Source organism: Lonchura striata, chromosome 2 (assembly GCF_046129695.1).
Source record: "Lonchura striata isolate bLonStr1 chromosome 2, bLonStr1.mat, whole genome shotgun sequence".
In the NCBI taxonomy this organism is placed as follows: domain Eukaryota; kingdom Metazoa; phylum Chordata; class Aves; order Passeriformes; family Estrildidae; genus Lonchura; species Lonchura striata.
In genome coordinates this window covers 86,464,147-86,489,278 of record NC_134604.1, presented here as the reverse complement: position 1 = coordinate 86,489,278, position 25,132 = coordinate 86,464,147, and the positions used below count along the sequence as shown (strand labels likewise).

The following is a 25,132-nucleotide window of genomic DNA, read 5'->3' as shown; positions in this document are numbered from 1 at the left end:
TTTCTTCTCTTTGTACAAGAAGGCCCCTGCCAGCTGCTGGGGCTGCAAATCCTGCTTCCAAGAAACAGCTGCAACACAGACCACTTTTCATCACTGAACGTGGTTCACAGTTCTTCTTGGTACCTGTCTTTTGCTCTGGCTTTGTACTTTGCTCCATCTTAACTTAAAACTTTGCTCCTATGCTAATGGCTGTCAAAGGGACAAGGACAGAATTTCTGTTGGTGGAGCAAGGCATCACCCAGACCTGCCAGTCTGCCTGCCATACTATTTTGGATGCCAAGTTGACAGCAAGAATGAATTTATGCTATAAGATTGAAAAGGAAGTGTATCATTCAGCTGTTTGGACCAGCAGATGGCAAATGTAAAGGAAAAAAAATTATCTAAGAGCCAATTCAGAGAACAGACATTAAATAAAGCCATCTGGCAAACATATGAAGGGAAAGAAGATGATGAGACCAAGTTCTGCTTTAAATATCTGCTCACATTGAGAGGAAGTTGGTGGGAACTCATACCATGGGAGAGCAGGCTTTGAGCCTATAAGGAGTCCTGTGTAGTGCCAAAGCCTGTGGCAGATTTGAGGATTTATAAGGACCCTAAACTATCAAGCAGGCAGAGTCTAAGCAGTAGCATTCCTGCCTTTGTGAGATACTGGTGATACTCCACATAGAATAGTGACTACAGAACTGCTTGATCCCCCATGATGGGATTGAAAAGACCACACCTAGGAACCTTGTTTTTAGAAAGGGACTAGAAAGACAAGTGTGGGAGTAAGCAAATAGGGTGATCTAATATTATTTGTGGATGCCCCATCCCTGGAAGTGTTCAAGGCCAGGTTGAATGGGGCTTTGAGCAGCCTGATCTAGTGGAAGGTGCCCCTGCCCATGGCAGGGGGATTGGAACTAGATGATCTTTAGAGTCCCTTCCAACCCAAACCATTCTATAATTCTGTGATATCACAAATTCTGAAAGACATTGATAAATCTATTTTTATGCCAGTGGTATGGCATTTTGTTACTTTGCCCTACTACAATAATTCCTGGATAATAAAGATGTGTGTGGCTTTGCACTTAGGCTTTTACGTAAAATTTCAAAAGAGAAACATTGTCCATTGAAAAGGGAATTGGTATCTTACATAAGTGCCCAGCCTTTCTTTTGGAAACTTGCTCTCAGGAAATGTGATTTCAGAGCCCAGAAGTCTAGCAGATGTTATTACTATTTCTGTTTTACAGGTCAGTGCTTTTGGTTTTTATGCTCTGAGAAATGCCTACAGCTGCTAGCCTGTCTTTTATGTTAAAAAACAAGTCAATTCTGTATCATATTCTTAAGTTATACATGATTTTTTTCTTTTTCTGGTAAAATGAGGATACTGTTGAACATTGCAAAAACATCTAGTAACCAATAGTTTTGTTAGCAGACTGTGTCATCTTATTTCCATGAAGGGCAATGGTGGATAATTTTGCAGTGAATTTTGTTCTTGACATCCAGTTCTGTGGCATTAAACAGAACAAATAATCCCACCACTTAACTGCAAAAAAAGGAAAATATTTCAGTATTGTAGCCTAAAAATATCTATTTTCTTTCCATTTCCTCTGTGTTGTTACTGTGTTGGCTGTATCTGAGAAAGTTTTCTTTAGTTTCCCTCAGTGTCTAATAGCCAGACTAACAAAAAGGCAGTATTTCTGTCCCTCTGCTCAGATGAATAATTCATTGCCCTGCATTTTATTGTGTCAAGTAAATTTCAACTCTTGCTTTTGTAAAGATGGTTTCTGAGAGGTCCTGGACACACAGAAATTAATTTGCTGCCTTCAGGCACATCATTATCTTTACTGAGAGGGAAGTAACAGTTTATTTCTGTTAAACTTTGGCTAAAGAATTTACTGTGCTGAGTGTAAGACGATGGTATCCTTTAATTGAAGTTGGAATTTGGCAGGTTTTTTCAGGGCTGTTCTGCTGCTATTCTCCCCAGCTCAGTTGAACAATGGGCTGGAGAGATGCTGGCAGTGTTGCTTGGTTACAATTCATCAGCGTGAATCAGTGCTTCGTGCAGCTCCTTCTGCGGCTGAACAGCCCAGAGACTTCTCGGCACTGTGTCACTGATGTGAGTGGAGATGTGAGCAGATTAGGGACCGTCTCAATTACTGTAATACTACACCTGTGCAGAGGGATTTGAGCAGCAGTATTTGACTTTCAGTGGTTGAAGTCAGGCAATTTGGAGCTGTCTGTTTTACATGGCTTTGCAAGTATAGAGCCAAGTAAAGCAAATTTTAACACTGTGTTTTGTTGCAAGGTGTGTTGACAAGTTTGGCACTTTGGCATCTATCTGTATTCATCAGGGAGATTAAATTCTTCATTAAGTATGTTCCTCTGGAATAGACACACCATTTGCAGAAGGCTGCCTGCAGGCAAAGTGAAACATGTAAGAGAACTGCTACCTTCCTCTTATAGCATTTGACCAAGTCTTAAGCTGGCATAAAATGAAGTGGGTGGAGTTATGCCAGTTTAGACAATAAGAAGATGCAACAGGTTATTTTTAACACTATGGAATGAATTTTCTCTACTCCACTTAAATCCGTTTTGCTACTTACGTGTTCTTGCTGTTCAAGACATGACAGGAGGAAATGCTAAAAGAGAGAAGAGGTGTCCAATTTGTGCTTTCCATGGAATAAGCATTTCCAACAGCATTGTTTTTATCTACATCTTTTTTCTAGCTTTTGCATGAATCCTGAAATTATTTTCTTCTTCCTCTCTCTTTTGGGCTCAGCAGTTCTCCATTTCTTCTCAAATCTACCATACTTGTGTCTTTTAATTTATCTTTGCCTCTATTAAGGACTTCACTAGTAAAAGCTTGTATTTGCCACACCTTTCATCTTGCCAAGCTTCCTCTGGTTTCTCTAGTATCTGCTATTTAATGCACCTTGTTGCGTGGCTGAACATTAAGACCATTTGGAAGAATTCATAGGAAAAGATGCACTGAAGTTCCATCCACTTCACTTGATTTGCAAAAGCTGAATCTATGTTAAAAAAAATAGTCTAGAGCTATCTAAAACACAGATATTTCTATGAGTAGATTCTCTGCACTGTTTTGCCTCCTGGTGATAGTATCTGTAAGATGGCCTTTCATCAGAAAATTGTTTCAGAGTATCTGCATTGCTTAAAAATCAGTTGTACTGCATAGAGATGTGTTTTCTGATTTGTGCTGTGTTGTTACATGCTCGGTTTTTCTTTAGTAGCAGGTGAGTATATATTTAATATCTTAAATTTTCAGCATATTTCCTCCAAATGCCTACTGGTTATCTATAGGGATTTCTATATTTTGAATCTATTTAAAACCTGGATTAATTCAGTCCCTGCTGAATTCAGACTGTGACATCAGTAACTATTTTATCTGGAAATTTAAGTGCTTATGGGTTAGGACTTAACTCTGAGCTCTTTTTCTGCAATAAAATGAGAAAGGGAAATGAATGAAAGAACTATAATTTTCTTTTCAATAGGAGCTTTGGCTCCTGTTCAGAAAGGTACTTGAAGCACCATAATACTCATCTGGTTTTGGGCAGTTATAATTGCTGCAGGGATAGTCTGATTCCCTGGATAAATAGACGTTTATGGGGAGGGAAAGATCTGAAGCATAGTTAAAAGACTTCTTCTTGACCTCAAGTCTGTGCTGAAAACAGATTTATCAGGCCACTGAATTCATTAAATCTGTTACGGTACATTTTTGGGGATACATTAGGGGTATGCCTTAGGTGTGCCATTGAACAGCTGAGCAGGGCTGCAAAGACACTTGTGTGCCTTTCCTTCCTTTAAAGCATTGCTTTGTTTCTACCAGCTAGAAGGCTATTGTGGAATGATTCCTTTTAAGGTTATTGCTGGACTTCTCTTGGCGTGACAGGACAGTTCTGCTGTCCCTGAGACCCTTCTTTAGGAGAGCAATTGCCTGTGTAGTGGTTGGGTGTAAGTACACCCACTGCAAACAGAGGTAGGTACACCCACTGTGAACTCATGCAGAGATATGGAAGCTAGTGCCCTGGCTGAGCTAGAGACGTCATGGAAACCCCTGTCTGGGACTGGCAGAATCTACATGAGCAATGAGAGAGCTGCTCACATGTGACAATGTGCTCAGATGTGATGGGGAAGCAGCTGACTGGAATGAAAGGGTTTGTTTCTGCACCGATACCCCTCAGCCCTCCCAGCCTCATGGGCCCCTCCAGCCTATGGGAGCGTTGTCACACATGGTGTGCACAGCACTGCTTTTATGCTATTTTTGCCAAGATGTTCCTTGGAGCCAGTAGAAAGCAAACAGGCATCTTTTCCAGATAATTGGGTTTTTGACATTTGTGTTATTCTGCATATGAGGAGGCATTATTTACTTTTGTTATACAGGATTATAGGGCTGGGTGTACCACATCCAAGGGACTCAGAGGCACTTAAGCTCTTCAGGTCTGGCTCAGCATTTACTTTTCATCTGTTAGAAAACACATCCTGAGGAATTTGCAAGCTAAATAGAGTAATTAATACATGACGATATGTGGCATGGCAATAACTTGAAATATTTACATGGCCAGAAAATGCAGTGTTCTCGTGTCATCATAAATTTCCCTGATTCTGCTTCCTTCCAGTTTTCTATGTTGAATTTGGCTTTAGATTATACTTCATAGTATGGTGTATAGGATAACTTTTTTTTTTTTGTTGTTGTTTTCACATGCTTAATATTCTCATTGCATTTATTAATGTTGAGGCTGTACACAGGGTGGGTGGTTTCTTCTGCTTTATTTATTATCAGATTTGAAATAGATCTTATTTTAAGGTTAAAAACTTTCTGGTTTCATTGGCGTGAGGAGCAGAAAATGTCACCCTCCATCTTTGTATGTGTGCTTCCTATTTTCACAACAGGTGCCTTTTTATCATAAAAATAGCTCAGCAGCTGTCCCTTTGTCCTGGGTGCTACGCAGTGGCCTTTACAAAGCCAGGAGTAACTTTTGGCTCTCCCTTTCCAGGAAGGACCCAGCTAAGCTTCCTGAGTAACATCAGCCTCCACTAAGAATTCAGGTCAGGATCTTCCTGCTTGTTACCTAGCAACTGGGGGATACTGGTGCTTTTTCCTCTGACCGACTCCTTCCGCGTTAGATACAGGGATCACTTGGGAAAGGATCAGGGCAGCGCTCGTAACTCATGCTTTGGGAAGGCAGAGTAGCCCCATGCTGTGTCTGATGAGATGTAGGATGCACTGTCCAAGTCGAACTGAATTGAGACTTTCAGGATTCTCTGCACAAACTTGAAAGTGCCTCTGTTGTTTTGCTACCACTTAAATGTCTGGCAAGGTGACAGATCCCTTCTGAAACACCAGTAGCCTTTTGTGGTGTGTTGAATCTGACAGAAACCTACGCAGGTAAGCAGCTGAAGAAAGTTTATGTCTGAGGTACTTTAAAAGTTGTTTTCCTACAGGTGAAATGTGTTTCTTGGTTACACAGGTGCACAACATTCAGTTCTGGGACTATTGACCTGCCTTTGTTCTTATTAATGTTTCATTGGATGGTAAGTAAAAAAGTTAAGTAGGAAGTTGAACTATCTTCCCTTGTTCTTTGTGGTGTGTGTTTATATATAAATTGTTGAAAACAACCTTTAAACTTCTCTAGTTAATTTATTGTAGAACTGGCTAATGAAAAATCTTTAAGTGATCAAGAGTTATTGGTTGCCATGCTCTCACTGCAACTCACTGTTGGTAGCATGTTTGCAAAATAGAAAGCAGCAAGTCCCTCTGGCTGTGTATTGTTTGCAGAGGCCAGCAATCATTGCCTCTGGTTAGTAACACAATGGCATTTTGTTTCCCTCTGATAGATTACAAGTAGAAGCCCTTTGTCAAATGTAAAAATTAGAGCAATATGCCATTCTAAGAAAAATACTTATAAACAAAATTTTTCTTCCTTGTGTTGTAGCTTCTCCACTGACAAATAGTGGCAATCAAACCAGAGTATGTTCATATCTAGTACTGGTACAGGGCTGGCATGATAGTTTTCTGAAGGACCACTCTTCACAGAAAATACAATTTTTATATTTTGAAAAACATGTAAATTAATGTTTCTAGGTGCATACAAACTGTTTAACTTGCCTTTTTCAGAAGTCTATAAGCAGCACATTCAATCTCTTCAGAAATATGAATTAATACAGCTCAAATTAACTTGAGCAAAGGCATGCTAAGTGACATCAGCCAAAGATCTGGCTGCACATCTCTGGGACAGGTACACTGTAAGCATGTTTATATGGTTTTTGTACAGAAGGTTGTAGTGGTGGATCCTGAATAGGGACATAAAAAAATCACATTACTTTTAAGCAATATATTTTAATTATTTCTAATATGGAGCTGTTTAATTTGAGTGCTGACTCTAAGGCATTCAGAAGCTGATTTCTTCAGAGAGACTAAGTGCAACTTCAATTGATATTTTCCACATTTAGTATTCAGAAAAACAATTCCCAGAGTCTGAGATTACATACCTGATACAGCAGCTGCTTTTTAAGTGTGCATGTCCAATTTGGTATCCCAGACTTTATGTCTCTATCATACTTATGGGAGAGCTCATACATTCATTCCTAGGACTCGTAGGGTGTGTGTCCACATAAGAAGAGTGAAAAAATATATACCAGGTTTGTATCTTCATGCGGTTCACGATGTCCTTTATTACAAAAAGCTTTCCCAAGTGTGTAACTTCATACTACTGTCTGGTTAGGTGATGTAGGACAGAGTAGGAAAAATATCTGTTTGAGGAGGTGCTTCACATTTCATTTAATTGTTCTGATCTCTAGGTCAACAACTTTCAGGAGGCAGTTAACAGCAGAAACCTCTTCAGTAGCTTTGATCTAGCTCTTTCAGTAAAATAGCACTCTCAGAGCATAGCATGGGACCTGAGAGATTTAGTCACCCAGCACCTCCTGACCTTTTCTCTGTTCACAAAGCCTGGTAGTGTCTTCTTAGTAATGCTCTTCTGGCAGACCTAGGAGCTCTGCTAGATATTTCATTCCCTACCCATTGCTGTGACTCACACATATCTTTAAAATGTTTAAAAAAAGGAGGCCTCTAAGTAAAGAGGATCAGAATTTCTTCAGGCTTGAGCTAGTATATTTGCCAACTGCATGTAAAAGGCTAAATATTTTCCCATTATACCTAAACCAGAGACACTCTGTGGATACACAGATGGCTGGGCCCTTGCAAATTCAGCCAAGGGAGCATATGCTGGCACTTTGGGGTTTGAAAAGAAACTGGAATGGGTCCTGTAGTCTGGTATTGGCAGTCAGCAGCAGCATCTGGGTGATTGGACCTAGGAAAGAGCCAAGTCTGGAAAGGTTATTGCAACACTGGCCTTGCATGAACAGTGCTCCTTCATAGTAAATAGCTCAAACATATACTTGGACTCTTCAGTAGAGTAGTCAAGAGGAGGCAGGTGAATGCTTTCTCTCTGTTTGTCTATCAACATGTACAAGCCTAACTAGGAGCTGGGAAGCTTAAATCCAAGAGTTATCTTTGTGTCATTTAACTATAGAGGCTGCCTGGGACCCAGTGTCTGGTTCTGGGCATCTGGCTGCCAGAAGAGGTAGGCTTGGAGCAGGGCAGGTGCAGAGAAGAGTTAGTAAAATGTCAGGATGATAGAGAGGCTCTATCTGTGAGGAAAGTAAGATGCCATGACTTATTTGGCTTTGCATATGAAGGCTGAAAGGGAAGATAGACATCTTCTCTAAATACCTGTGGAAAAAGAAAAAGGCTCCTTCAAGGAAAATATTACATTAGCACAGAACCAAACAGGTATACACCAGTCATTTAGTCTGGGATTTTCTAACCATCAGAGTTACCAAGTCCTGGAATAGCATTTGAATTTGAATAGTTTTCAAAATAAGACTTTAATCACCCTGTGAAGGGATTATATTGAGTGTTTGCTTGCACTAAATGCTCAGGAAGTTCCCTCTGATAGTATGTTCCCAAGTTTTATTCTGAAATACCTATATGAAATGTGAAGATATAAGTGTACCAAGACATTCCTCAGGATTTCCCTAAGGAGTTTTCACCACATGAGGGAACTGATAAAGTCCAGGCAATGCATGGAGCTCCTGCAATGAGGAGGGTGCATCTGATAGTAACAGCTCTTTCAAAACCACAGATCTAATGAGCCTTTGTGAGACTCATCTGGCTTTGGACCTGCCCAAGGGACCAGCAAAGGCCAAGAAGTGCTGGAACCCTTCTAAGATACTGTGAGACTGATTATTTTGGGCTTGTGTTTCTGATTTGTTGCTGTAATAGCTCCATACATACAGAATTTTCACCTACCTCCCTGGGAAAGCAAGCAAAACACAGAAGTTTGAGGCAGGGAGTTCCCCCCCTAGGAGTGATGGGGTGACCCTGGAGGTCTGTGCATGCGTGAGAGGCAAGTTGTTCCTGACTGAAACCACTTTGGTGGTTCACTCTGCACCACCTGCCTTAGTAGGAATTATTACAGACCCACAGGAGGTGGGAGAAAAGCCCACACAAGTAGGGTTTTTTGCACAGCTTTGCTTTTTGAACTTTGATTAGGAATACTGCTCTGCCACCCTCTCTCCCAGTGGTGTCCCTTTTGCTGCCCATGGGGATATTGTCTGCTTCTCCGTTTCTCTTTCTATATCTGGGCTCTTTCTAGCATATGAATATCAATGGAATTTAATTCTGAATGCTGCAGTATATTTTATTGTGCTTGTTTAAATAAGGCAGAGATCAAGCATTGTACAGTCACATGTAAAGGTGATGGCAAATGAGTGCTCTTTATGTCATGCTGGATTTCTGCTGCATACTTGCATTTATATTTGCCAAATTACAGGCAGGAAATTTTTGAATTAATGACAAATATTTCCTAACAGTAGTTACTTAAGTACCTGCACATGTTAAATTAACCATAATAATCTTGTCATAGTCATGAATTAATAACCTGCGTCTCTGGGCTTTTGAGAATTAAAGTAAAACATTTGTGGTATATTCAAAGAAGGGAGCCTGGGGATAAATGGAATGTCTCCAAATGGCTTTACATTCCTGTCCCCATCATCCTATCCCCCTTGCCAAGTAAGCCCCAAAGGCTATACAGGAACCTGAAAGTTAGGTTTAGAAGGGATAGAAAGGAAGAGATCTCCTCTGCAGAGGGGTGTCTCAGATGAAGTGATTTAGACTTATTCACTCCTGAAATGTCTTCCTCTCCATTGCTGAGCGGGAGATGCTTCCAGAAGCAAATGTGTACACAAGAGATTTCTGACAGAGATCTTAAGCAGTGAGGAGTTTAATAAGGAAGGTGCCTATCATGTCAGAGGGGGATGAGAAGAACTTCTGTCCCAGTGGCAGAAAGGAGAAGAGACTGGGGGCACGTGATGGTGTGGGAAAAGGGAGACATTGCTCACAGTGCATTCCCCATCCGTGGTCCATGGCACCCATTACAGTGGAGACCTGGGGAGCATGATCAACTTCCCTTTGCCTCCTGAATTCCGCTACCCCACAAGGTGCCAGGGGGAGCTGGGCCCTAGGCCAGAGAGGGAACCTCAGTCTGTGCCATTGGCTCCAGCTGAGCTGGACCAAGGGATAGGCCTGGAGCTGAGCATTGCTTCTGCATGACAGACTTACTCTGATCCCTGCTCTGGGAGAACATCAGGAGAAGCATGTAACCTCTCTTGTGAGGAGAGGCTGCAGGAGCTGGGCCTATTTTGTCTAGGGAAGAGAAGACTGAGAGGGAATCTTATTAATGGATATAAATGTCTTAAAGGCAGGTGTCAGGAGGCTGGTGCCAGGTTCTTTCGAGTGGTGCCAAGTGACAGGATGAGAGCAAAGGTGATAAACAAAACCACAAGTTTTACCTCAACATGAAGAATTTCTTTATGTTTGACGATGACAGTGCAGTAGAATGGGTTGCCCAGGGAGGTTGTGGAATTTCTCTCTCTAGAGGCATTCAAAAACCCACCTGGACATGTTCCTATGTCACCTGCTCCAGGTGACCCTACCTTGGCAGGGGGCTTTAGCCAGATGATCTCCAGGGGTCCCTTCCAACACTAATAATTCTGTGATTCTATGATATGTTTTCTACTTCCCAGTCCAAGGGAATGAGTGGGCTTGTGCAGGTGGCACACAAGAGACTTGCCTCTGGATTTCTGACAAGGTGGCAATAAAAACTATTAGGCTGCATTCAGGGTTTTGACTTTCAGAAGTCTGCAAGTCTAAAGCAGTAGTTGGAGGTGATACATACAGAATGGCTTGCCAGAGGTTATATTTGCTGAGATTATTGCTGTAGGGTAGGAGTGAGTGAGAAAACAAAAATCTGAGCTAGTGGCAGTTATTTCCATTTGCTCATCTCCTTGCTTTGGAGCACAGTGTGGTTTGGAGCATAGACCTGCAAGTAAATGAGATAAGAGCTACAGAAAAATATTTCCTCTCTTTCAAATATAAAGAAGAATTACATCCTGAATAGATATTAAGAATGAAAATTTACAGGTTCATGTCATGAAGGGAATAAATGACAAATAATTATGGCTCTTACATTGGTGAAGTCCTGACTGTTTTCCTTATAGACTATGGAGAAAGGTTTCAAATGAAGAGGAAGAGACTCAGCCATGATGTTTATTGTGGCATGGACAGAAAGCAATCTTCTAGTCTTTTCTTTTTGTGTAGGAAATTATTTGGATTATGAAGTCCAACTTAACTGAACTCCTGAGACCTCTGAGGAAGTCATACATTACAGTGACTTTGTGTTAAAAATCTCATACTCTTTTTTCTAGAAATGATCTGAATGTTACTGGTATGAAGGAAAGATAAAGGAGTCCGTGGCTTATCTGTCTCCCATCAGAGCTCAAGAAAATAATTATCCTTTGAAGGCTGAGAGGGCCTGAATTAGTAAGAGTCAAAAGAGGCTAAATATGGTTCTTTCCAAATAAAAACATGCCACAAATTATCTTAGAGCAAGCCTTGTACAGCAGTAAAACACAAGACTGTTCAGCTTTGCATTTGACCTGTGGGGTTTAATGCAACAGGAATGTGGAATGTGTTTACAAGGTAGCGGTTATTGCTGAAATATGTGAATGCTGTTGCCTGGGGAAATTTCAGAGGATTGTGACTGTGCTGACAGTGGCTGTACCTCTTGGATGGACTGTGTGGATATTGGGGAGAAAACTGGCCTCAGAGTCTGCAATCTACAGAGAGAATGCAGGGCATGATGCCCCCCTTCCCCATCATGTCCCACTGCCATCCTGCACCTTCATCTGGATCTCATTCCATTCCTGCTGCTCCTTCGTGCCAGGATGACCCAGGAGTGTGACCTGGTCCTTTGCTGGAGACATGGCTTCTTGTTATCCCTGCATCCGAGGGGACTCCAGGTTAGCACACGGCTGCAGCCGGTTCAGCAGAGTGGTCTGGGCTGGAACAAGGTAGAGCTGAGGGCTGAGAGCCCCTGATGGCACCTTTCATGAGCAGGTCCTGGAAATCAGCCTGCTTATGTTCTGGCTAGACTCAGCTGGTAGGCTGGTGTATCTCTGCATGGAAGGACTCAGGCTTCTCCTAGAAATATCTATTTCATTCTCTTTGTATTTCCAACTTTCTTTTTTATTCTCTCTATTTTAAATGTACAATATTAAGACTATTCTGCACATGGTTCATAGATGATTTCAATAATTATTTCATCCTTCCAGCACAGGAATTCCCAAGGAAATTGGTAAAGCCCAGCTTAATCCCTTTATTTCTTTCACTTTCCTTTTTACTAAAGTTTGCCTAATTTTCATAACAATAATGGCAAAATATTTAGAAAGAGGCCTAGGATATAACTATATTTTGTATTCAGTTGAAACCAACATTTTTAAAGATTTTTCATTAACTTTTAAAAAATTTCATAAAACTGTTGAAATTACACTGTTGACTATACCACACATTATGGACCTGTAAAATTTGAGCCAAATTCAGCTCTAGATGTTAGCAGTTGATCTCTGTATCTGGTTAACTTGGCCCACTGAGTCACCATCAGAATAGCAGATAAAGCTGAACAAGGATCTCATTCCAGGTACTGCTAAACACTTTCTGCATCTTAAACTCCCATTAACCTCTGCACTCTACAAGAGCACCCTTACATTAGATTAACTGATGGGGCAGCAGGTGTCAGTGAGCTATTGCTCAGGGCTTGCTGTGCTTACAGGGGAGACTTACTCTTTCTTCACCACAAGGAAAGTGTGTCTATGCAGATGATTAGACAATTTATTGTATTAATGGTTCCAAAAAAACAAAGAGGGATCAATGCCCTGTTATGTTTCCATGAATTTAAAGGTGCTGAGACCTTATAACACTGTTGCTACTTCTACTCATTCTGAATACCAAAGACCTGATATAATTATTTTTTGTGAAATAGCTTCTGGAATGTTCCCAGTACTGAATTCAACAGTAATTTCAATTGCAATATGTAGAATCAAATGTAATTTTGTTCTAACTAAAGAAAGGCCTTTTACTTTATTTTCTCTTTTGCTTTTTCAAAGAAGCACAGTGAAATTTTAATACTTCACTTGACAGACACTTGACTCTGAGTGATGTTAGCCTGCTGTTCTAAAAAAGTATGACCTTCTTCAGAACATTATTAGCAACATACTCTATGTAAACACTCAATATTATTTAAATTAAAAATACAGATTGTGCTTCTATGAGTAGAAATGGCTGGTACAAACCTAAAAGTCTGGTAGTGTGCTGAGCTGTTTGTGCTCATAAATATAGCAGAGGATCTCTGGTATGAAGCTAGCTAGGGGAGATCTTGTGTTTATGTATAAAACAGCTATGTCTTTATTATCCCTAAATGCTGAGGAAGAAGGAGAGCCAATGTGCCAATGTGGCTTTTTTACTTTAACAGTTCTCTTTATAATCATGCTTTCCATGTTGGTGGAATAAATCTCTTGGACCCTCTATTAAATCACAAAAAGTAAAAGACCGGAAGCAAGAAAGAAGGATTAGTGCATAGGAATATGACATTTCACATGAGTTTGCTTTATTCTTTTGCCCATGCAGGCTCCTCCCCCCGCCTCCCTTCCTGTAATTCTTTTATATGGTTGTTTGTTTCCTTTAGTTTTGGTTTGTTGGGTTTTTTTGTTTAAAGAAGCTAAGGCTTTTCCAATGAAAAAGTATGACCTTTTTGAAGGTGTATATCCTCAAGTTACCAGGCTTTATCAGGGAAGAAAGTTCCCTTCACCCTTCTGGAACAGCTAATTCCCTTCACTATCCAGGACACCAGACTGGGCAGTCTGACCTCTTTTGTTTGTGTTTTCTGTAGCAATATAGTGTTTTAAAAAATAAAAATCGCACTCCTCACAAGCTGCTTGGGAGGAAAGTTTATCTTATGGAGTATTTCCCACCTCTCTCAGAAATGCTGAGGGAAGGAAGGACTATTAATTCTTAGGAGGGAGAAAAGAGGTAGAAAAAGAAGGTTTTTACCTCTCCCTCCCATCTCTTGGAAATGCACTGTGCTTGTAATAGAGAAAGGAATGTGCTCTTGGCAGGGGCATGGCAGAAAGGCTGATGAGAATCTGCACAGCGTTTGGAATAGCAGGGGCAGATGCATCAGAGGGTAATTTGGGCTGGTTAGACAAAGGAAAATACACACTGCCCAACAGCAGTGGAAGACTGAAAACAACTGAATGCCCAGAAAACTCTTCAAGGATTCAAGAAGAGTTCTCTCTTTTGGCTCCTAAAGCCTCACCTGCTATTCATGGCAGGCTGTGTGCTGTTCGCACAAAGACTTGGGCTTGAAGTCCATGCAGCAAACTCTATCCTATCTCCCCTGTCCAGTCTTCCTTTTAGCAGGTACTTTTTTACATGTCATCCCCTGATGTCTCTTCTCAATGATCACAGAGACATCCAGCACCACCTTATGTTTACATTGTATGCAACAGGAATTTGAGTGATAGATGCAAGTACTGCAAAGGCAAGGGCTGATGCAAAGGGGCAGCAGTGTGTCAATACTTACACATTGCTGGTCCTTGTCGCACAGCTTGGTATTCTTCCACCTCCACCCATGCTGGAGGTGGAATAGCAAACTTGGGTGCAAACAGCAGCATTGGAAGAGATATGTGCTGGTGCAACTGACTTTTATTAGTTATTTCTGAGAGAAAGGGCAAATCATCCACAGCTAGCTCTATTCATTATGACAGTGAGTGGGAAGAGGATTAGAGGATCCTGAACTGGCAGAATTTTAAAAGAGAAGGAGATTGACTTTATGTTCAGGATGTGTGTTCTCACCTGGATGCTGGCCTAGGACTTGTGCAGCCATGGAGAGGATGCTGTTAGCAAAGACGTTTGAGCCAGACTTGCTCTGAGCACAAGGAGTGGTTCATAGGTTCTCACCACACCAGTGTGGTTGTGCAATATGCAAATTATCTTTTAACATAAGAGCATGCTACAAACATTGCATTAGCTGGAGATAAATGTTAGCCACAAGCAAGGAAACAAAACCTTTTATTATCCAATAATGCAGATAAGAAAAGATGGGTAAAGTGTACCAGCTTCAGTGCAAGACAGACGAAAATGGATGGCAAACTGTCCTTTAGACAGCCAATAATTTGTCAAAATACCATGTTTTGTTGATGTTCTCATGGACATCAGTCAGTGTCAAGTGCTAACAGCAAAGAACACATGAAGTCATAGACATAGCAAAGTAATACTTTTTGGTTAGAGATACACACCATTTGAACAAAATGGAAGGAGATGATTGCCCAATTTTGAAAACAAAAGGCAAAGTTGCAAACAAAAAGTGAAAGGGTGTTTTTCTTCCTGGTTTGGCATGAAGTTTATTTTTGATATTTTATTTAGGCTTGGTAGTACAAACCAGTGCAGAAAATGTCTCAGAAAATGTCTTCTTTTCTCAGAAAATGTCTTCTCTGAGCTAAATTATTTTTAATAATTTACAAATTATGAGGATGCAGCTAGAATATGAACAGATACTGTGGAGGTTCTGACATATGGTAGAAAGGCAGAATGACCATTCAGTCCCAGTGCTGGCACTCTGGATAAAGCTTCTAGGATGGCTGTGTATATAAGCATGCACTCAGGTGCATTTATTCCCTTCATTTAAAAATTTGAGGCCAAATTAAAAATGAAAAGTGAAACTCCTTTGACCTAAGGAGAGGTCTGAAGCAGGAAAATGTATGGCTTTGGAAATGGTGTTGCAGTTGTTATGAAATTCTCCTTTTTATGAGCTTTTTGGATGTGTTTATACAGATTAATGAGATTCCCAGACACCTGCACCTCACTCATGTGGACACTCCTAATACCTGGGCTCATATGTGCTGTGCTAGCTGACGGGGGAGCACTTTGCTATGCTTTTTAGACCTCCTCTTGCAGGTTATTTATCTTACAAAGAAAAGCTCAAAGTGATGGCTGCCCTTTGGAAGTGATTTTATAATTGGACATACTGTGAGAGATTTAGTTTGGGCTAGGCTCAAGCATTATCACTTGGGAGCACTGAAAGTTGTCTGAGAGTTTGAAAGGAGTGGACAGTGCTCTCTGTAAGCCGGAGGAGGTCTGAGCAGAGAGGTGTGTTGAACAGCAGGGTTTCTTGATCTGTGTGAATACCTGCCTGCTGCCCTACACTTCTTTCTGCCGCACCCTGCACAATGTTTTCAGTGCAATGTCTCCCCTGGCTGCAGACAAAGCTTTGCTTGGGAGGCAGGTGATCACAACACACTTTTGGACCTGCGCTATGCCAAGGCAGGGCACCCTGGGGCAGTGCCCAGGTGGTGCTCTTGCTGATGCACATGCCAAAGAGCTGGACTGCCTCCAGGGATGTGAAAACACTGCTGATGTGCCTGGGATGGCAGAAGACCATGGCAGGCACTCTGGGCTTGCTCCCTCAGGAAACTGTGACCTGTCCCATTTCTGCAGTCCAAGTGACAGGGGAAGAGGCTGTGTGGCCTCTGGATGATGCCTTTATTTCAGGTCTGAGTCCTCAGAGAGTGGGAGGATGAGAAAAGGCTGCCTCAGTCTTTGCTCCTGGCACTTAGGATGGTTTTGCGCTGGTTACTCCCTCAGCTAGAGGAGTATCTCTGAGTGTTTGGGTTTTCTTTATATCCTCAGAATCCCTGCTTTATTTTCTTCTTCCCCCCATCCCCCTGCTCAGATCTTCAAGGCTGTATAATACCAGTAGGAATGTTAGTGTATATTGTGATGTTCTGAGAGAAGAGCAGCTCTTCATCTCATGTGAAATAATTTCCCTAAATTCAGATTTTTTAACTCCCCATGTTTCTACTAGAAAATGGATATTATTATACAAAAGAGAAGTGAAAGGTGTAAATTGCTGTTGGTTTTTGGATAAACACTTTTGAGCGTACTGGCATTTGGAAGGGATAAAAAGGGAAATAAAAACCTGTTGTGCTGCTATATTCCATCTCTATTCTCTGCAGTGGAATAGTCTCAGATATATTTCTTGTATCACAGCTTATCAAGAAAGGACCTAGGAAGGAAGAAGGAAAGTGAAAAAAAGTCCAATATAGCAAAAATACTGTTATAAACAGGTAATATTTATAAATTTGTCATTAGACATTATATTTGGCTTATAAAAGCTCATAATGAATTGATAAACCAAGTATCTCTGGTGTTCCACTGTGAAAAGAACCACACATACAATGTGGAAAGAAAAGGAGGAAGAGGGTGTGACTGCCAGTAGTGTGGTAAATTTTGCCCTTGGCTAACAAGGGAGAACCAATCCAGGTTGCTTCTTTAGGATGAAAATCTTGCTGAGTTTTCAGATCATGGATTGATTTAATTAAGTGATGGACTTCAGTAAATCCTTGGGGAAACTGGAAATGAGAAAGCTCAGCAGCCAAGCCTCTAGATCCAAGCATAAGTGCACAATGAATGCCACCCCTCCCATTGGGTGCCAAATACAGAGCTGCTGGATTTTGTCAGTATTTTGTTGCACAGCTCTTAAGCCTGTAAGCCATTATACATTTTGCACAAAGCTTTGAGGGTAAAAAAACCTGGCTCCAGAGCAAAAACTGCAATCTCTGTTTACATCAGGGAAAGGACAAGCAATTACAGTCATATCAAGGGTAAACTCTGGATTTTTTGTTTCTCCTCTTAAGTGTCATGTTTTAATCAAATCTTTCCTATGATGAATGTATTAATACTGTAGGGCTTGTTGCAGATGATGAGGAAAAGGTTGAAAGATTGAAAATCTGCCTAAAAATTCCATTAAAATACATTATACTGAAAGAAAAAGGGAAGATATAGATTGTATGGTTCTCTGAGTTTATACCTTTGGGAAAAAAATAGAATTATCTCCACAGGTAGCATTTAAAAGGAAACCCAGCTTCCCCCATGTTAATAAAAACAGCAGTAAATTTTAAGGTAGAAATTAATGTGATTGTCCACATCTAGGTTTGGTGAGACACTAAGGCAGGTAGTGCTTGGCTTGCAGAGCATCACAGAGGGATGTCTGGCAGCTGCTGGATGCTCAGCAAGGACCAATATTTCTTCACACGGTCTTGGGATATTGCTCCAATGCAAACCACCACTTGGCAAAGTGCTCAAGCAAGTAGCTAAGTGTCAGCTTTAGTGTTTGCTCAAAATCAGGGTTTGCTAAAAATGAATCTATTGACTTTTGAGTATTTTTCTGAAAACCTGAACACCAGCACACTGCCCAGAAGCATTTTACAAGTTCTTCCAGTCCTCTCTGTGGCCTGCTGATTCCCCTCCACCCCTTCTTGGGTTAAGGTAGCATGTATCCATTCATCCCTTGATGCAAACAAATCTCCCTTTGGTAATAGAAGGCACAAAACTCTTCCTGCATCCTTGGTATGGGGCGGGTGGCTGCACCTCGCTGCCCTTGTCATTGTGTGTGTTTGCACAACATAGTGACTGCTGCAAGGGCTGCTGTCACCTTGTCCTCTGTGTCAGCCACCACTGGCCTGGGACAGTCACACCAAACCCTGGGTTCAGGCTGGAAGCTTGTCTTTTGAACTGAAAACCAAATCCTTATAATGGCATGATGAGTTGAGAGACAGTGTTTATTAAAAACGTTACAGTCACCCCGCTGCAAACCCAGTATTGCTTACCTGACTCAAACTTACAGCATTTATTTACCATAATTTAAAATAACCATTGCCTTGCTGAGGGTAAAAGAGTCTCTGGGCTCCTGCACAGGAGGTTGAGGCCACTGGTATTTGTGCCCAGTGTCTCCTGCACCCCGGTGTCTCTGACCCACACTTTGGGTTGCTTTCTGCCTCACTCCAAAGTTATCTTACCTGGACAGCCTTCCTCCCTGCACACAGCCCCGGTCTCTTGGGCAGCTCTCCCACAGCAAGGCAGCCAGGTTTTTCCCCAGGTGACACTGAACTGTCTAGGGATGACTCTGGCAGCAGAGCTGTTACGGAAATTATACATGCCAGCCACAATAACTGGGTTCTGTTATGTTTCTGCTCAATCAATAAGCTGAAATACAGATTCCTCTGTAAAAGTATTTAAAAAGTACTTTTTTTAATAGCATTACAGCTTGAGTTGGGCATCTCTCAGGAAGGTCCTTAAACAAAGAAATCCCTGGATAAAGCAGTACATGGAAAAATAGTATCTTTCAAGCAATCTTTGTGTGTTTTGCTGGCAAGTAACAAATTGTTTACATACTGGACAAATTTAGAACCCCCAGGAAATATAGTATCTTTCTGATTTTCTCTTTGTCACTCTGACAAGTGATCCTTAAAATAGTTGCAGATGTCAGAAGCCGCTGGATCCACAAATACACTTGCTACTATATTTTAATATAATAAATAATAATAAAATATTATTAAGAGTCTGGAGAGTCATTTTGTTGAGCCCTGTAGCTCAGCAGTACCACTACAGTATTTTGTAGTAGTCATTATATCTTACTCTGGTCTCTGTCTCCATTCCTGTACTTTAATTCCATTTACTCATCTCCTCACAAGCTCTAATCACACTTTGGGAGTTATCTCTCTCTGATTATAACAATCCAAACCAGGATCAATCTTAGGCCAGACAGCAAACTTCCCCTTGCCAGTAGGTCAACTCCACATGTTTTTTTCAATTGTTTCAGTGGATCATGCTAATCTTTGCATGCATTATGGTGGAACTAACTTTTTTTTTTTAATTGGTTTTATTCTCTAGAAATTTGGCTGCTAAGGTTTGGGACAGGAACATAATTCTGGTTTGTCAGGAATATAAGATACTATCCGATTGAATTTTGCCAGAGGGAACATGTTTATTCTTGCATGCATGTTTTCACCAAACATTGTCACTGTGGCTTTGCTATTGAGAACTAGGGAAGTATGGCATACAAACATTTGGATAAAAAATAATATACCTCACCTGACTGCAGCTGAATGCAGCAGGCTGATGCCAATGAACCACAGATGGGCATGTGAATTATGTCATCCACAATTTATACAGAAACTGTAGACTCCCACTTCTGGATGTGTGTAGCTTATAGATGCTACAGGGCATGCATAAAGCAGCTGAAGCTTTAAAGGTATTGATTTACATTCCTGCCATTGCTACTGCAACGTGACAGCAGGAATCTGAGACACCCTCTTTAACAATTGACTAGGTGTGCCACAGCCCACTATACATATTTATCTGTCACCTCCCAGTGGACATTTACTTTAAAAATAAAGGTATCCTAGAATCATATAATTGTTTGTGTTGAAATGGACCTTAAAGAACACCTAGTTCCAACCTCCCTTCCATAGGCAGGGACACCTTCCACTCAACTAGGTTGCTCAAAGCCCCATCCAGCCTGATCTTGTACACTTCCAGGGGTGAGGTATCCACAGCTTCTCTGGGCAACCTGTTCCCAGTGCTTCACCACCCTCATCCATTTTTTTTTTCCCCCCTAGGGTAAATTTCTTATTAATTCTCCATACTTCAGGCAGATGCCCTTGACCAAAAGTTGCTCACCCTCATGTTTGTGTGAACTTTGATTTAGTACCCAGTGGGTGGTGGCAGGGGGTGTTTCACACCCAAGCTGTGGGTCTGACTGGTGCAGCAGCCCTGGAGCTGCCAGGCAGTCAGGTGCCTTTGCTATAATCCTGCAGCCCTGCACTGTGGCTCAGCTCAAGTGGCTGCAGATGGCTCAGGTGATGTGTTGTGTTTTAGATTTGAGTAATAAAGGTTTCATTTCCATTTCACCAGCTTGTTGGATCTACAAGTCTTATTCCTTAAGTCTCCCAGTACTACAGTGGATCAAACTAGCCACAGTCTACTCACTCCAGGTTGTGGCAATCTACCACCATTACAGCCCAAAGAGTGACTCTACGGCATTCAACTCACTATCCAGTCAGTGGCATACATGACTTTATTCTCACTTGACCATGAAATTATGGCTCTCCAGATGAAGAAAAGAGAGTACAAACAGATTACTGCGCAAAAAATAGAATTTAAATTACAGATCTAATGTCTTCAGGCTTTGGACACGGAGTTTGCAATTATTTTTTAGTTTAGGAAACTTAATAAGCAAAGTAATACTTTGCTTCCAAAAAGTAAAGAAAAGAGAAGAAAATAAGAAAATCCATTGTTTTATTTTTACTTGGATTTCTCTGTTACTATTTCTCCTTAATTCTGTTATCTATCCAAAAAGAAAGGAATGGGAAGAATCACTACCTTTCCCCAAGTTTTTTTAGAAAGAAAAACCACAATCTGTAGAATACTTCAAGTTCAATATAAGTAAGGGGAAAATACATGGGATTCTCTACTATTGTTACTGGTACACTTGCTTAAATGCTGTAATTTTGTCGTTTTGTCTCTGGTCCTAAATGGGCTGAGAAAGGGAGAATCAAAGATGCCCACATCCCCTGATACATATTTTTAGAAGCATCGGCTAAACTGTCATGTACTGTTGTCTTCTGAAAGTGGAAATAGTCTGTGTAATCTATTATAACTCTCTAGAGCCTAATAGGTACCAGATGGGATATTTTTATATATTATGTACATTTAATGCATATTTATATATAATGTACACATACATGTTTAAACATCTATGGAGACTTATATAAGCATACATGTAATATTCTATTATATATATATTTATATTTTAGCAACTTGCTGTATGTATGTGTACACATATATAGTAAAGTACTGTTATTTTGTTGGTACAGCTAACACTTTTTGTACCACCTTTAGTGATTGCCACATGAGTTCCTCAAGGACAATGGACCCTAGGATGAGAGATGCTGAAGGAGATGGAGAGGACAATTCAGGTATAATTTGTCCCTTCCCTGGTGAATGAAAAGTGCTGTGACTTCTTGAGCTTCTATGGCTTAGCTCTATTATAGAAGCCAATTTGTTTGTTTAGAGAATGCATTCTGCCTTTCTCTTCACCGTTTTCCAAGAGCTGTTACATGTTTTCAGCATTTTCAGAGGCTTGAAATAAGATTTTTATAGCATCTTGTGACCAGGCTAACTTTTTTACCCAACAAGATGCCTCGTGGTACTGTCATGTCAACTTAAACAGGCCAGGCACAAGTTGTTGGAATTCTTGTGGAAAACACTGATTTAATTTGAAATAGTTTCCTTCACAGAGCTGCAACTGATCCTAATTTAGGTCTTTCCTCACTGAGCAGACTAGAATTGCTTTTCAAGATTATTGCTTTATCCTTAGATGAATACTTTGTGATCCATTGAATCTTGTAATCAGCATTAAAAATATTCTCGAAGTATTATAAACATTTTAAAATCATTAGCCTCCCAACACTGTGCATTCACCTATATATGCCTTTTCTATGTTTAAATTGGTTTTGGTAGCATTGCTCTTATCATCACTTATTAGCTTGCTGAACAAAGGCAGTGGGTTTCCAAGTAATAATTTCTTTTTCATATCCCAAGCAGTTAAGACAAAATTTTTCCTTTACAGTTTAATTACCTCAAGAGGCAAGTAGAAACTCTATTAGGAGTGATCCTACACCATTGGTTACTTCTTGTGTCTCATAAACATTGTAATCCATTCTCCAAGATAACACTAATTTCATGCTATCCATAGAGTCTTGAAAGACATTGATGCAACAGTGGACTGTGTTACATTTTCCAGGAAAAAATCCACTTATGCAAAGAAATTATAAAGAAATGTTATTTTTCAAAAATTTGCACATGCTTCTGGTTTATGTTTCTTCATTATGTTTCTTCACTTAGGAAAGAAAAAATCTAAGTTCAAATCTTTCAAAAAGTTTTTTGGTAAAAAGAAAAGGAAAGAGACATCTTCTGTGACCAGCAGTCTGAAGTTGTGCCAGTCAACAAATGATGTCGCAGCCTCTCATGACATGCGCACTAGTTATGATTCTGAAGATGAACTTGAGTAAGTCTTTAGACTCTATTTGGTAAACAAATACAAAATTTTACAATGTCTGTAGATTAAAGACACCCCAAAATTGCCTCCTCACCTTGTTCATAATGCTGTATTTTCAAACAGCTGCTTTTCCCAAGAAAGTACAAATTAAAATGGTTGATGCAAGGCTAATCAGAAGGGAATTGTGTGGGGTGTAGCAAGAAATATTAATGAAAAAAGCTTTCATTTAATCATAAATAAGCCTTGGGTTAGAATGTAATTCCCATCTTCAAAAATGAATTAGATAATTGGTTTATATCCTACCAGGATTGTCTGTTGCCCCTAAAATGTAACTAGTAAGGATTGTTAGAGAAAGTCAGATGACTAACCATTTATGCCAGGGTTTGAAAGCAAGGAAGGAGTAATTGGATGACTGTGACTGAAATAAGGAGGAACCAGAGGCTCTGAAGCATTTTTTTTCCTCTGTATCCATGGGATTCATCTGACCAAAGGAAAAATGTCTGCATTTGAGTTCTAGAACCACAGACTCATAGAATGGTTTGAGTTGGAAGGGTCTTTAGAGATCATCCAGTTCCAGCCTCTCCACCATGGACAGGGACTGTTACCTACCAGCTGCATTTTATAATCGGAGAGAAGTCAGCATTACTAATGAAGACTGTACCACCCTTATGCATGAAATAGGCTCTGGAGGTGGCTATATCTCCCCACTGAATGTAAACAGGAGCCTGGGATAACCACCTCCAGTGTAAACGGCTGCAATTTGATGTCTGAGGTTAGACTAGATGAGTCCCATCCTGTGTACTTCTTTGCCTCAGATAACCCTGCCTTCATGTTACCCACTATGAAAAGTAACCAAGAGGAAGCCAATCCAAACATTGAGATATGTCTCTGGACAGAGAGGTGGACTGAAGAGCCCCTTCGATAACTAAAAAGCAAGTCTTTGCATTGGTGTATGCTGTGCCTCTCAGAACAAGCCTCCTGGTCCTCAAGCGAGGGCTGCTGCTGTGCCCAGGAATGGGAAAGGAAATTATCCTGGCCATTTAAAACGACATTATTCGATGTGGCCACCAGGCAGCGCCAAACAACCAGAAGAAATTACTAGCAATTTTTTTTTTCTTTTTTGATGGTTTTGTATTTTTCTTTTCCTTTTTGCTTTCATGGCATTGGCAATAGTAATATTAGTTAGTTGAGCTTGAAGCCCTTGGAGTTCTGGGCTGACAGCACCAGGTGGTGTGAGGTGCTGTTGTTCGACAATTTATTACATCTTGTAAGACATGGATGGTAAGATTTTTATTTCCCCTGTGTGTGGCTTAACAAGGTCATGTCTGAGTGGGTGCTGTCTGTGGCTGTTCTGGCTATATTCTTGTGCTGTAACCTGAAACGTTGTTACACTATTGTTTTTTTAATATTTTAGACAGACAAAGACCAGGAAATTATTTGAAAGGAAGGAAAATTAATTTGAACACTTTTAATCTGAGGAGACATGCAGGGTACCTCCATTATGTGTCTGGAAGGGATGCATCTGCTAGAAAGAGGAAATGAGGATGGAATGCTGGGATAATGTGCCCATGCAGCAACACTGCCTGTGTTGCTGCCTTCCTTGTTGAGTGCTGGTGCATGGGGCACCCCTGCAGCCCTGACTGGCACCTACTCTGCAAATTGCTATAGATCTGTCTGACCTTGGATGCATTACAGAGATCACATTTGCACTCAGATGAATTGTTCTTCTAATGTCTCTAATGCATTAAGCAGAAGTAGCAGGCTTTCCTTCCTTCTGCAGCAAGAATGTTAGATCAACTCTTTCCTGCTATTGTTTTATCAAATTTATTTATAGCAGCCACTATGAGGAAAATGTTACTGTCTGTCATGATTGTTTATGTTTCTTCAATGTCCCTATGACAGTATCTAGGATCCAGAAATACAGTTCTTTTTTCTTTTCTGCACAATTCATGTGATAGTTACATAAACCCAAACAATTATCTATTCTGCACTCATTTACCATTTCATAGCTCCCTGATTTAAAAATTTTGAAACAGGTACTCTTAAAAAATACTGTGTGCACACATTTCTTGTTCCTTCTCAGTAAGGGTATGAGCTAAGCTGAGGAAAATGAGCACAAGAAACCTCCTAGCAGGTAGCTGTCTGTATGTGGGCCTCCTCTACCATTCCCATGAGGAAGCAAGGTGCTCACACCCCACATGCACCACTTCAAAAAGAAGTTACATCACATATATGTCAGAAGTAGGAAAGAGAATATGAGAGAAACTGGCCACAAAGCATCTCCTACTTCCCCAGCTAGGCCACAAAGCTTGTCAATGAAAAAATGTGTCCCAAAGGCTCATAAGAGAAAATTCAATGGACCTTGATCTAGAGCACAGCACCTTTTAAGGATTTATGCAAAGGATTCCATGAGAGGATGAAATTTATGCATCCATAAATGTATGCATCCGTACATTGCCTGAAATGTTTTTTGCTAATGATCTATGTGGCAGAAATATATTAAATGCTGTACCACATTTAGATAGTAAAGGTCCTTATTGTTCCTATGGCAATGGTCACTTATTTGCAAGACATGGTCTTACATTAGCAAGAAGTCTCAGTACAGACTCATTTATATGAATTCCATTTTGCACCTGGGCTTGCCTGTGGTACTGTGACACCACCCAGCTGCTGGCTTCCACTCAAGGGGCAGTAGCTTTTTCCATAAGACATAACTCATCTTCTGGGGTTAAACTGTCTTTAACCTTGATTCAGTTTGTTAACCTGACAGATAACAGCATTTACAATTTTTTGTCTGGTTGTTTTTAAAGGTATTACTTAGGTTATCCTGAATGGCT

At 40.6% G+C, this 25,132-nt stretch overlaps 1 protein-coding gene across 4 annotated transcripts in view; it reads left to right on the top strand.

Moving 5' to 3' along the window:
* The first annotated feature begins 5,096 nt into the window (after positions 1-5,096).
* CRACDL (CRACD like) overlaps positions 5,097-25,132 on the top strand; it is a 41,168-nt gene continuing 21,132 nt past the window's right edge. For 2 of the 4 annotated variants that reach the window (XM_031504052.2, XM_021546617.3), the window contains exons 1-4: positions 5,097-5,386; positions 5,469-5,532; positions 21,137-21,213; positions 22,142-22,304. In XM_031504052.2, the coding sequence (XP_031359912.1) occupies positions 21,147-21,213; positions 22,142-22,304 (230 nt within the window). In that variant the 5' untranslated portion in view covers positions 5,097-5,386; positions 5,469-5,532; positions 21,137-21,146. The remainder of the gene's footprint in view (positions 5,387-5,468; positions 5,533-21,136; positions 21,214-22,141; positions 22,305-25,132) is intronic. The other 2 variants (XM_021546620.3, XM_077781535.1) reach the window with 2 other exon arrangements.